The sequence below is a fragment of the Canis lupus genome, chromosome 32 (genome assembly GCF_048164855.1).
Source record: "Canis lupus baileyi chromosome 32, mCanLup2.hap1, whole genome shotgun sequence".
Lineage (NCBI taxonomy): Eukaryota > Metazoa > Chordata > Mammalia > Carnivora > Canidae > Canis > Canis lupus.
This window is the reverse complement of record NC_132869.1, coordinates 11,814,153-11,828,377: the sequence shown is the minus strand read 5'-3', so window position 1 is coordinate 11,828,377 and position 14,225 is coordinate 11,814,153. Positions and strand designations below refer to the sequence as shown.

At 40.8% G+C, this 14,225-nt stretch overlaps 1 protein-coding gene and 1 non-coding gene across 11 annotated transcripts in view; one reads left to right on the top strand and one right to left on the bottom strand.

Annotated features, from left to right (window-relative positions):
• Positions 1-783: 783 nt before the first annotated feature.
• The window catches only part of NUSAP1 (nucleolar and spindle associated protein 1), a 73,934-nt gene continuing 60,492 nt past the window's right edge, over positions 784-14,225 (bottom strand). For all 10 annotated transcript variants that reach the window (XM_072808413.1, XM_072808416.1, XM_072808418.1 and 7 more), the window contains 6 exons: positions 12,988-13,097; positions 11,107-11,294; positions 8,895-9,052; positions 6,417-6,533; positions 3,209-3,317; positions 784-2,035 (listed from right to left, as the gene is read on the bottom strand). In XM_072808413.1, the coding sequence (XP_072664514.1) occupies positions 1,942-2,035; positions 3,209-3,317; positions 6,417-6,533; positions 8,895-9,052; positions 11,107-11,294; positions 12,988-13,097 (776 nt within the window). In that variant the 3' untranslated portion in view covers positions 784-1,941. The remainder of the gene's footprint in view (positions 2,036-3,208; positions 3,318-6,416; positions 6,534-8,894; positions 9,053-11,106; positions 11,295-12,987; positions 13,098-14,225) is intronic.
• On the top strand, positions 10,434-10,540 carry LOC140623391 (U6 spliceosomal RNA). The gene has a single exon (XR_012023013.1). It is a non-coding gene; the product is annotated as a U6 spliceosomal RNA (small nuclear RNA).

Genomic DNA, 14,225 nt, shown 5'->3' with positions numbered 1-14,225 from the left:
TATTGATACCATTTTCCCTACTCTATTCCTTGTAGGTTTGTGTTTTCTAATCCACCATTTGAGGAAAGGAGATTGCTAAAGGTTGCTATACAATTCAGTGATTTTCTGGTACTCAAAGAATTGTCAGTTTTTACCACAATATTAGAAAATTTCTATCTGGCCTAGAAGCAACGTTAATGCCCCTTTGCAGGCACTCTTAACTCCCACCACCTCCAGCCCCGGATATCTACTGATCTACTTTCTCCATAGGTTTAGTTTCTCTGGATATGTCCTATAAATAGTCATGTGATCTTTTATGCCTGGCTTCTTTTCACTTAGCATAATGTCTGTGAGATTCATCCATGCTGTAACATTAGTATTATTTTATTCATGAGAGACCCAGAGAGAGAGGCACAGACACAGGCAGAGGGATAAGCAGGGAGCCCGACATGGGACTCGATCACGCCCTGGGCTGAAGGTGGCACTAAACCGCTGAGCCACCCGGGCTGCCCTGTGCATCATTTTTAATCTATTAATGGACAGCTGGATTTTCTCCATTTTTTGGCTATAATGCTCCTGTAAATATCTGTGTACAAGTTCTTACGTAGACACGTGCTTCTATTTCCCTTGGGAAATACCTAGGAGTAGGAGGTCATGTGCTGCTTGTGCTTCAGTGTGACCCATGCCTTTGCTGGGTAATGTGGTAGACATATTTAACTTTAAAAACCTGTTTCCCAAAGTGAGTTTGACAGCAGCAGTTTGACAGTGATTTAATTGATCTGAACTCTGCCTAATAGCAAAATATGAATTTTTAAAAAAAATTTTATTTATTTATGATAGTCACACAGAGAGAGAGGCAGAGACACAGGCAGAGGGAGAAGCAGGCTCCATGCACCGGGAGCCCGACGTGGGATTCGATCCCGGGTCTCCAGGATCGCACCCTGGGCCAAAGGCAGGCGCCAAACCGCTGCGCCACCCAGGGATCCCGCAAAATATGAATTTATTCAGCACCCAGGAGTATGCCAATGTTCTGTGAGCTCATAGATCTAAGAATAAGAGTCGGATACGTGCTGTGAAAAATACCAGAGGACGATATGCTCATTTATTCTTCGTGTGAGAAGTAGGACAGGATGCACGGAGAGTACAAGTCAACTGGTGTTAGTCTTAGCTGCTCAACTCAATCTGGAAGTCAATTTATTTGCAAAGAATCTACCATCATGAGAAAACATTTATGAAAATCTTCATCAGTACAAAGCCCAGAAGCTCCACTTAGGGGCAACAAACATGGCTGTGATGCTGCACAACTTTGGTCTTTCCCATAAAACAAGATCTAACTGACAGAGTATACTGACCCTTGAAGCGGCAACCCTCAGGTTTCAATATAGGCCCGGGTATTTTTAAATAAGTAAGGCTAGAATGAGCTATGGAGTTTTTAAGAATATATTGAGTGATAGATGGCGATTACATCGGGTGATCTGAACAGACCTGCATAGGTAATAAACCACGTCACACAGGTAGAATATGCCAGTACCGATGTGTATGGCTCCCCATTTCAGTAAGACTATGTGGTTCTCTAGAGGAGGAAGAGGTGGCCTTCTCAGATTTTTATTGGTCAAGTTCTAAGGCTTGTAGAATTACCTACCATCAGGTCAATGCTTCTGTCTAGAAGAGGATTCCAGTTCTGTCAGCAGAGGAAACTAGACATTAAAAATCTAAGTCAAGGTTATGTATAGGATGAGTCTCAGAAAACTGAATTGTACACTTAGGAAAAAACCATTTCAAAGAATCTTAGCGTTAAGGTTAATAAGGTCTTTTCAGAGATGCAGCCTGTGAAGAACCCCCAACACTACATAGATAGTGAACAACAAACAGCAGAAAGAAGTCTTGACTCAAGAAGACAGAAAAATATTTACATTAAAGAAAGGGTTCAGAATGAAGTAATATTTACAGGATGCTAAAAAATTAATCTTCAGCCATAATGAGGCCTCTTCGAGCTCCCAAAACCTTTGCTTTCTTCTCCTTTCGTCTTTGTTCATGTTGCTTCCGTTGTTCTTCCCTAAAGAGGTACAGGTACTCATTAGGCTCTAGTGAAGCTCCATAAGAGTCTGCTTTAAAGCACCTGTCATCAGACTAATGTCCAAGCTTAAACTGAAATCCAGATACTCGTATAAAATATTCTTACAGAACACTGTGCTCTAGCTAGTGGGCTGTCTGTGGAAGCCACACCTGTAAGTCACTTGTGTTACAGGGCTACAAACTGGTATTTCCCTTTTTATGTTAATGCAGCATTCTAAAATTAAGCATGGAACTGGAACAAAAGGCACCTCAGTACCTTAATTTGTTTTAAATGAGAAATCTCTCCTTTGGAAGTCAAAGGTCAGGCTCAAAATCATGTAGTCTAGTGGAAGTGCTAGAATTAGAACCAGGTTCTGCTGACTTAAGCCACTGTATTTTTCTGGAAGGGATTAGGGATTGGTAGGAGGGGTTTGGGGGGGCTAGGATTATATTGAATAAAACTTAAAAACAATTCATCAAGGTTTCTATACCCAATGTGGGGCTTGAACTCAGCCCCAAGAACAAGAGTTGCATGTTCTTCTGACTGAGCCAGCCAAGCAACCCTATGTTAACAATCTTAATGGCAAATATAGTTACTGAATGTCTTGGTGGCAGCTGGATACAGGGAAGTCAAATGATGGGTAATCCTGTATTAGGATGGTTTTATGCTGGGAATCAACTCGATCAGGACCAGCTACACCCCACAGCAAGCTCTGGCTTTAACTTGGTTTTCACATGCAGAAGGAAGCCTCTAAGGATCAGCTGGGGATTTCTTCTGGGGTAGGGCCTTGAAGCCTGATTTCCCTGGGAGTGACGAATTTACATCTAGGCACTTGGATTGGTGTCTGGAGGGATAGCCAGATACACTGGGATGGTAGGTCATGTGAGAACAGGGTTCCCTCCTGAATCACCTATAGAGCTTTGGAAACTGTACAGCTGTTGGACCCCACCTCCCAATTGCTGAATTAGAAACCACTGCGGTGGGGCCTAGGCACATGTACCTTTATGAAGTTCTAGATATGATTCCATGACTCCCCCCCGTTTTTTTTCCCCCATGACTCCCTTTTTCTTAAACACCACTATTACTGAAACTCTCTGTACTTCAGAGGCTTTGCTTTTAAATATAGTCTTTTAAAATTAAAAGAACTATAGAACTGGTTAATTATATACTCACCGAGTCTGGAGAGGAGGTTGTTTATAAGTTTTCTTGTGGAAGCTAACTCTGTTGGCATGTTGCTTGACAGAACTATTTTCTTTAGGTTGACCCCATGGTTTCAGTTTGCCTAGTTTAGGAGAGACAAAGATTTAAGATTTTTCTATTTATATTCCCAATTTTACTCATTTGAGGTTATTTGCTTGTTACCAATATTTATACTTTATAGACATTTGCCAGTATAATTGTATTAGTTTTAATTTCATAGTCCACAAATATAAATGATGTAAGTTATACTTTTTTCCCCTAAAAATAAAGCTTTTTAAAAAAGATTTATTAAGAGACAGAACATACATGCATACACAGGCTGGTTGGGCAGAAGGAAAGGGAGAATCTTAATCACATGGTGCTGAGCCCAGAGCCAGATGCAAGACTCAATCTCACGACCTGATATCTTGTCCTGAATTGAGTCGGACGCTTAACCAACTGAGCCACCCAGGTGCCATGTGTGTTTTACTTTTTAATCCTTGGAAACTCAGTTTTATTTTTATTTTTTAAAGATTTATTTTATTTATTTATTCATGAGAGAGAGAGAGAGAGAGAGAGAGAGAGGGAGGCAGAGACACAGGCAGAGACACAGGCAGAGGGTGAAGCCGTCTCCATGCAGGGAGCCCGACATGGGACTCGATCCTGGGACTCCAGGATCGCGCCCTGGGCCAAAGGCAGGCGCCAAACCGCTGAGTCACCCAGGGATCCCCAACTCACAGTTTAAATGCTATTAAAAAATCTTAATACTAAATCCAATTACATAGCACATTAAAAGAAAGTCATTACAACCAAGTAGTTTATCCCAAAGTTGTTTATTATTTACTTATTCTTTAAAGATTCTATTTACTTATTCATGAGACACACGGAGAGGGGTAAAGACATAGGCAGAGGGAGAAGCAGGCTCCCTGAGGGGATTCCGATATGGGACTTGACCCCAGGACCCCAGCATCATGACCTGAGCCAAAGGCAGATGCTCAACTACTGAGCCACCCAGGCATCCCTCAAGGTTTCTAGGTATTTAATATTAAAGGATTTCATCTGAGCAATTTGTTATTACTGTTCCCTAGTAAAACGTATTTGGAATGGAATAAGTGGATTTTATTAGCTTTAGACCTGGGACCAAATTTCCAGATGTTTACATATTGCTTTTGTTTAGTTTATGAGCTTTTTTTTTTTTTTTTTAAGATTTTTATTTATTCATGAGAGACCCAGAGAGAGAGGCAGAGACACAGGCAGAGAGAGAAGCAGGCTCCAGGCAGGGAGCCTGATGCGGGACTCAATCATGGGTCCCCAGGATCACGCCCTGGGCCGAAGGTGGCGCCAAACCGCTGAGCCACCCGGACTGCCCCTATGAGCTATCTTTGAGTGCCAAAGATTATTTGCAGTTTCCCATTTTATAAAAAGGACTTTCACACTACTGATGTAATATTTGTTTTCTTTTCCTTAAGACACTAAATGACTTGTCTAAGGTATAAAAATAATAAGCAGTACAGATGAAGCTCTCAGCCAGATTTTCTATTAGAAGTTAGTTGTGACCAGAATCATTCCCCAAATATTTTCTGAGCACCTGGTATGGGCAAGAACTTTTCTAGGGGGGCAGCCCTGCTGGCTCAGTGGTTTAGCGCCAGGATGTGATCCTGGAATCGAGTCCCATGTCAGGCTCCCTGCATGAAGCCTGCTTCTCCCTCTGCCTGTGTCTGCTTCTCTCTGTATGTCTCTCATGAATAAATAAATAAAATCTTAAAAAAAAAAAAAAAGATTTTATTTATTCATGAGAGACACAGAGAGGGAGGCAGAGACACAGGCAGAGGGAGAAGCAGGCTCCATGCAGGGAGCCCGATGTGGGACTCGATCCCAGGACTCCAGGATCACACCCTGGGCTGAAGGCAGGCACTAAACTGCTGAGCCACCCAGGGATCCCGAATAAATAAAATCTTAAAAAAAAAAAAAACAAAGATCTATTTCAGAGGTAGAGCTGAAAGGACTAACTGATGGACTAGGTATGGGGTCTGAGAGAAGGAGCCAGATGACGCCCAGGTTTCTCCCTGACAACTTAGTAATATGTGCCAGGGCCATGTATAGGAAAACCGGGCAGAGGGGGCAGTGTGGTGTGTGAAGAAAGAAGTTTTGTTTTTGTACTACAATTGATTTTTTTTTTTTTTTTTAAATGATAGTCACAGAAAGAGAGAGAGAGAGAGAGAGGCAGAGACACAGGCAGAGGGAGAAGCAGGCTCCATGCACTGGGAGCCCGACATGGGATTCGATCCCGGGTCTCCAGGATCGCGCCCTGGGCCAAAGGCAGGCGCTAAACCGCTGCGCCACCCAGGGATCCCCTACAATTGATTCTTACTTCAAAATAAGATTTTTCATTATATTTGTTTCATTAATGTAATTTAAAGATAAACACTGTTAGAAGAATAGGATTTATGGGAAATCATCTTGTTTTAAAGTAATTCTAGAATCACAAAAAAACCACCTGAAGTATTGGTTTTTTTTTTTAAGATTTTTTTTTAAAGATCTTATTTATTTATTCATGAGACACACACACATACACAGAGAGAGGGGCGGGGGGGGTGGCAGAGGCACAGGCAGGCTCCATGCAGGGAGCCTGATGTGGGACTTGATCCTGGGTCTCCTGGATCTCCACCAAAGGCGGCGCTAAACTGCTGAGCCACCCAGGCTGCCCATATTGGTTGTTTTAAAAAAATTTTTTTTTAGTATTGGTATTTTATTTTATCATTATTTTTTTTAGTATTGGTATTTTAGCTGGATATACAGATACTTTAATACATGCCCAATTTATATGGGCATTTATATGACCAATAAATTCCCAGGTTGTTGGACTGGGTGGATTCCAGCCTGGGATCCTTTGAAAGTTGTAAAGAAAACATTAATTTGCCCATAGGCCAATTTCCAAATTTCTTGATTTTGCCTATTATTTCTTTGCTATAACACTGATTAGAAGTTAGGTCTTTGATTAACAGAAATGTAAGTGAATCATTATTTAGTATTTGCTTAGTGGATAGTTTTTTAAATTATGGGTCATGTGGAGCCGGGGGAAGAAATTCTAGGTGATTCAGTATGGCTTTCCACTGAGGCACTAGAGTCTTTCACATCCTGAGATGTAGAACTATTTAATCCTAAGTCTTTGGCACGGCTTTCTAAGAACATTGGCACGTACCTTTGTGTGGCTCATAGTTGAGGGGACGAGACAGACTTGCTTTGAGATCAAACACCGGTTTCTTGTTGGAGACTGGAGTCTGTGCTGTCTCAGTTGTCAATTTGAATGGGGTAACAACTATAAAACCAAGGAACAAAACCCCAGGGCTTAATTAGGAAGAAAAAAAAAAAATGAAGTACCACTTCTCAGTCTTAAATATATCATCTATATGGACAGTCTCAACCATGTAGGGTTAAAAAGAAGAAAAGAATAACCAAGGAAATCTAACCACCAAGACTTGCTTCTCTTGTGAGCTCCCCAAACAGTATCAATATTAGGTTTTTTCCTTAGGAATCAGCTGGGAGTTGAAAATCCTGTTTAAATAATCGACTGGGTAAATTTTTAGGCTGTGTCCCTGATATTATTTACCCTTTAAAAATATATTAGTAACATTTTCATTCATACAGATACAAAGCCTGCAAGGAACCTAACCAAATACAGATGAAAAGATATGTGGCTCTGGTTGTTATTTAATAAAAGCAGTTATTTATGGTACAAAAATTCACATATTTAAAGTTAATAGACCAGGATGGTAGGATTCAAGTAAAGCCAAATTTTTGCTACAGTTGGGCATCATATATTGGGCCTATTTTGTAATTCTTTCCCATCACAGACTATTGTTGAATGTTAGCACTTGCATGTATATATGAAGAAATAACCAAGACCTAGGACCCCTCAGTTAAATCAGAAAAGCACAAAACCCTTGTGCTTAAGCAATCCCATTGCGTTGCTATCAGGTGCCAGTAGGGAGGGGAACACTGGGGCTGTCTATAACGCCAAGTTTAAATAAGTACAATTCAACCTGTAGAGTAACTGCAACCCTACTACACACGCCAGCTCATCCTAGGTCTAGAGAAGCTCTTACATGTGTACAGGAGACATAGTTAAGAATGGTCATAACAGTATAATAATAAAAGTTGGAAATATCCACATGGTCAATAAGCATTAAAATGCATAAATTGAAATATATCCATATCAATGAAAATGAATACATTTTATAGCTCATTTGTCAATATGGATGATTCTTCAAACATTATGCTGAGTGAATGAAAGCAAATCATGGTGGAAAAAAAATCATACAATTGGTTTCCTTTACATAAAGTTCTTATCTGATAATTGGGGAAAAAAACTATCCCATCCTAACTGGGCACACCTCTGAATTACCACGAGGAAAAAAGTCGGAATATGGTAAACATTTAGTTTCTGCCTCAAGTCCTCTGTGAGCATTTGTGAGTCCTTTCTCATTACGAGGTAAGTGGCTGCTACCCAGTGACCCCAGCTCTCTGTAAAATAACAGTCCTATCTTAGGCAAGTCCACTCCACTTTTAGCACTGTTTTCTGCCCAGGCCCCTTTCTTCCCATACTGTAGGGAGATACAGAATGTTACATGGAATGTTTGCTTGCTGGTATTGTTAAGATTAAAGGTTAGGGTGGGAATGAAAGAGCTCATTTAGAGGAAGAATCGCATAAATTTACTGTTTCCACCACCTCTGGCCTTGCTTAAAATGTGGGCTGTCAGTCTCTTCTATCTTTAAGGTATGAAGAAACCCTCATAGAGCCTCACACTCATTATTATTGACACTGTACTCTCCTCTGGTCTGAAGCTCCTGCTGGATTGCTGTAGTCTCAGGAAAACTGGAGAGCCTTTCTATGTGATCAAGGCTCTTGCTTGATGGTTTCAATAGGACTCTCAAGGATTTTGACCTACTCAGTACTAATATAGGTCTCAATCTGCTGGTTTTTATTTTTATTTAAAATTTGTACTGCTACTGCAGTATTCTTTTGAAAGCCCACCTGGTCATTGTAGGTGATGATTAAGTAGACTGTATGTAGAAGAGTATCCATATGGCTTATTCTGGTTTACACAGTCTATAGCGTAGCATTCATTCCACAAACTCTGGGATCCTATTAGCTTCATAGTCTTGGAGGACCAATCAGAGGCTGTAATGAATATTGTGATCCTCCATCTAATCCCGGAGTCCTGAAGGGGCTGAATGCTCTTCAGGGAGAGTCACCATCTTAGGACTCCTCATAGACAAGATGGAGTCATCAGGCAGACACCAGGTTTGTTTTTTTTTTTTTTTTTTAAGACTTTTTTTTTCATTCATGAGAAACACAGGGGGCAGGGGCAGACACAGGCAGAGGGAGAAGCAGGCTCCATGCAGGGAGCCTGACGTGGGACTCGATCTCGGGTCTCCAGGATCACACCCTGGGCTGAAGGTGGCACTAAACTGCTGAGCCACCCGGGCTGCCCAGATACCAGTTTTTTTGTTCAGGTCTCTGGCATTTTCCTCACCAATATAAAATGAAAAATATGCTATGGCGAACTTTTTGCTTTTGATTTTATAGTTATGGAAAGAGGCTTTAAGTAAACAAATACACTTAATAATTTCAGGAAGTTACATGGCTTAAAGATGAACCAGGGTTGTTTTGTTTTACCAGAAGCAGAATTCCCCTTTGCGGTCTTTAACTTGCATGTCCCGAGCACAGCCTGGCCTTTTGGGGTACTCCCACATACGGTCACATGTGGAGACTTTCTGGCTGGAGTCTTGGTCAGTGAACGCTTATGTTCATTATCTTTGGTAGCAGCTGAAAACCTAAACAGGACAGTAGAGTACCAAACATGAGTGCTTGTGTCATGAGTAACTTGTAGCAAGCTTACGTGAATAAACCACTTTTGCAGAATAAACATTTTACAACACTTTATTTGTAAAATATGGTTTTGTCTTCTCTGCTCTCCTTGCCTTGGCCAATGATAGGACAAGACTGTGGGGCTCAAATTACAGTTTAGGAGGTACTCTGAGCACTCCCCTCTTTCTCTTCTGGTGACGGCTTATCAGAGGGAACAGGAGACTGCTATGCCCAGGAAGTGATGGGAATAGACTTTATGTCTTCCTAGTAGATGGTCATTCATTTAAATGGTCCATAAGGGGATGCCTGGGTGGCCCAGTGGTTGAGCATCTGCTTTGGCTCGGGGCATAATCCCAGGGTCCTGTGATCAGTCCCACAATGGACTCTCTACAGGGAGCCTACCTCTCCCTCTGCCTATGTCTCTGCCATGAATAAAATCTTAAAAAACAAAAAAGTCCATAAGCCCATTCTCCTAGCAAATTGCCATAAGTTTATCTCATTGATTAAGATGCATAGTTTTTCTGAATTTTAATGTGTGAAATTGGGATGTGTTCTGTAATTAGTAACAAACACATCATAGTTGGCAGTGATTCTTCTCAGTGGTTCATAAAATAATGGTGATTATCCAGCTGATGGTGTCTTAGAGTCAGTGAAAGTCAGGAAGGACAAATCTACATGGTGTGGCTGTGAGGTTAACAGAAGAGAACTTCTAGACTTGTAACGAAAATGTGGTGGTAATCCTGAATCAACACCCAAAATTATTATGAAATATTCTACAACCCAGTTAAGACAACTGCATGTTAGGAGAGGTGCCATGAAGGCCAGGCTGTTCTGTACACTGCAGTGGAGCAAGGACTTGCCCCAACCATGGTGTTCTTAAATACTATTAAATACAATCAGAACTGCCAAGTAGAGGCACCTCATACTCAATTCTAGCTCAATAAATAGGATTCCAAACTTAAGGTCATTTTTAAGCTCTAAAAACTATGTCAGATAATTGAGCAAGTGGGCAAGTGTTGGGCAAGTGTTACCAGGCACCTCACTATTAGATGCTGCAAATGCACTTAAGAAAAGGAGATTAGGAGCACCTGGCTAGCTCAGTTGGTAAGCATGCAACTCTTGATCTTGGAGTTGTAGGTCTGAGCCCCACAGTGGGTGTGGAGATTACTTAAAAATAAAAGCTTTAAAAAAAAAAAAACAAACTTTAAAGAAAAAAAAAAAAAAAGAGGGGTGCCTGGGTGGCTCAGTTAGTTAAGCGTCTGCCTTCCACTCAGGTCCTGCTCAGTGGGAGTCTGCCTCTCCCACTATTTGTGCTCATACTCTCTCTCTAATAAATAAAATCTTAAAGTGCTTGCTTTGGCAGCACATATTCTAAAATTGGAATCATACAGAGAAGATAAGCATTGCCCCTGTGCAAGGAGGACACACAAAATCTTAAAAAAAAAAAAAAAAAAAAAAGGAGAGAATAAAATTTCTGTATTAAAGAAAGGGGGCCTGAAGATCTTCATCTCTGGGATAGTTATAATTGGGGGCTACCCTGCTATTGGACAAGGTACAAGCAAAAAAAAAAAAAAATCGAGGGATCAGTGGGGCATAGGATAGCTAGGATACTGCAGTACCCACTGGGTTACAACACTTCCACTTTAGGATGAGTTAACTAAGTTCATTGCATCGAGAAATTTTCTGCAGGAATTTAGCTTCAACTTTACATTTAAGTCAATGGGAAAATTTCTCTTTACATATCTTTACAGGCATACATTAAACAAATAAAATGAATATCCATGTATACTTTATTTAAGCCAAATGTGAGCTTAGAGATATTCGATAAGAAAATCCAATACAAGTTTAAAGAAAAAATATTAGGTTATAAAAACCATCTGATTTTCTCTCCATTCTGATCCTCTTTTGCCTTCTTTTTCATCAACATAGAAACATACTTGATGTCATCCACCTGAAATGCACAAGAAGCATTAAAACTTTGAAATGGTCCTTGTACTTGATTACATTTCGGAGTTCTTACCTGACGTTCATCTTAGTTGCTGATAGAATGGAACGCTTGGCAGACCCCTTCCCACACAAGGTGCTCTGGCCTGTAGGGCCCAGGGGCTGGCCCTGTGAGTGACGCTGGCTGGAGGGAGTTCGAGCCTCAGGGAGCCTTCCCCGGAGAGGAACTGGAGTCACCACCACTTCTTTGGTGACCGGCTGCTTCTGCAGAAAGACACAGGAACCATGTTCAAGTTTGGCTTCTTAGCACTGTCCTCAGAGTGCCCCCATTCATCTCCTTGTTCCATCCCCATTTTTAACCGCACCTGTTATCTTTCCTTCTCACAGCCTCATCCTATTCCTACCTGCCGGGTGGGCTGTGCAGTTCCTAGCACCTATATTGGTATGGTGACCAAGTTATGAGTAACTTCTGGTTGTGCTGAGTCATGGGTTATAAAAAGCCTCTCCTAGTTGCCATGAACCCAGGGATTGGGACGCCTGGGTGGCTCAGCAGTTGAGCATCTGCCCTCGGCTCAGGGCATGATCCCAGGGTCCTGGGATCAAATCCCAGATTGGGCTCCCTGCAGGGAGTCTGCTTCTTCCTCTGCCTAGGTCTCTGCCTCTCTCTCTCTCTCTCTGTGACTATCATAAATAAATAAAAATTAAAAAAATAAAAAATAAAAAAAAAGAGTTAAAATGAATGTTATTACTCTAGATTCAGCCTTTAAGAAGTTTATAGTGTATGTTTCTTTAAAAAAATTATTTAAAACTTATTACCTAGTGTGGTTTTGTACTGGTGTTTGTATCAGAAAACCTAAAACTCAACTGACTGACGTAGCAGATACTGTCCCTGCTAACAGTGGTCATGTTCTGCCTCTTTCAAATCAACTTTATACTGTTTTGTGTTGTAATACCACAGACTTGCCTCCAATTCTTCTTCTTCTTCTTTTTTTTTTTTTTTTTTTTTAAGATTTTATTTATTTATTCATAGACACAGAGAGAGAGAGGCAGAGACACAGGCAGAGGGAGAGGGAGAAGCAGGCTCCATGAAGGGAGCCCGAAGCGGGACTCGATCCCTGGTCTCCAGGATCATACCCCAGGCTGCAGGCAGAGCCAAACCACTGAGCCACCAGGGCTGCCCGCCTCCAATTCTTTTTGAGAAATAAGCAAGCTATATGTATTAAATTCTGGAGTAAATGTTACCCAGTCTTCTATGTGGCACCTCTTTAACACTAGATACCATGTAACATAACATAAGGATGTTATCAACTCACTGCTCTGCTAACTCAACTCAGGGTTGACTTCATCACCTTTTCTTACTTGAAGGGACCTTGAGTAGAGCAGAACCTAGACTGAAGGGTCCCAGGAGTTCAGTTATCAGGAAGCCTCTAAGTTAGCCACTACAATTCATTCCTTTTTCCTTTAGGTGAGAGACCAGGAAAAGAAGATGGCTTCACCCATAAATCAGTCCATCCTCAACAAAAGTAATAAACACAATGTGTGAATGTTGAAAACAGAACTTATTGGCACTTTGGAGTTAGTTCTTTATAGCGAGGACTCCTGATTTTATTTCGATGGTTCTGAAAATTCTTATGGTGGGGGGGAAGCAATTTCAGATAATAAAGATAAATTAAACTCAAATCCATTCCACTGGAAGAGTAATAAAAAGCTGGCTGTATTAGCTAAGGTATTAAAATCAGAGAGTTCAGTCCCATTGAAAACATAATTCTAGGGGTGCCTGGGTGGCAGTTAATTGAACATCTGACTCTTGGTTTCAGCTTAGGTAGTGATCTCAGGGTCTTCAGATCAGCAAGCTTAGCACTGAGCTTGCTTGGGATGCTTTCTCCCTCTGCCCTTCCTACTTGAGGGCACACTCTCAAACAAATCTTTGAAAAAAGAAAAAATTTTATCAGCATACCTTCAGTTCATTAAATGAGTTGTGTTCTTCGAAATGTTTCTTTTTCCTTTCAATATATTGATCAATGGACTCCATTTCCTTAAAACGAGCCTCATGAAGCTTCTTAAAGTCTAGAATGTTCCCCAAAATATGACAATTAATAATAAGACAAATACATTTACTCACCTTCCTTTTGTCTTTCTGTTAATACTTATTCTCTTCTCTGCATCCCTGATATTCAACTTCAACATCATCTTTGCTAAAAATATAATTTCAAATCTTTTAGCTTTTGGAAACTCAGGGACAGAGTATTCATCTTATCAACTATCAAACACCATGTCTCCACTGTCCATTTCCCCACTGACAACTTGGTTTAGTCCACAGAACAAATACAGATTTGTCCTCTCCCCTCACCAATTAATCAAATGGCCTTTACCTAATCATAAATTTGACATATTTTAATGTTTAGAAAGCTTTATAACAAGGATTGGCAAACCTTTTTTGTAAAGGGTCAGACAGTAAATATTTTATTTAGCTTTTGTAGCCACATCTCTTTAATACAATCCTTTAAAACTATAAAGGCCATTCCTAGCTTAAGGGCTGGAAGATAGACCAAGGTGATCAGCAATTTGCTGACCCCTGCTCTGTGCTATTCTGATTAAGAATATACTGGGGGTGCCTAGCTTGTCAGTCAGAGGAGTGTGTGACTCTTGATCTTGGGGTTGTGGGTTTAAGCCAATGTTGGATGTAGAGATTATCTTTTTTTAAAAAATATTTTATTTATTCATGAGAGACATAGAGAGAGGAAGAGACACAGGCAGAGGGAGAAGCAGGCTCCATGCAGGGAGCTCGACGTGGGACTTGATCCCAGGGCTCCAGGATCACGCCCTGGGCTGAAGGCGGCGCTAAACTGCTGAGCCACCCAGGCTGCCCTGATGTAGAGATTATCTAAAACAAACACATAAACACACATACAAGAAAACAAACACAACACTTAAAAAAATTTTTAATAAAAAAAATTCTAAATATTAAGTATATGCTTTTCTAATATATGCTGAGCAGCACTTTAAGTACTATAAACATACAACACTTAACATTGTATGTGCCAGGCAATAGAGGACAATAAATTACATATTTAAATATGGAATCTCGAGATGCCTGAGTGACTCAGCAGTTGAGTACCTGCCTTCGGCTTGATCCTGGAGTCCTGGTATTAAGTCCCACATTGGGGTCCCTGCAGGGAGCGTGCTTCTCCCTCT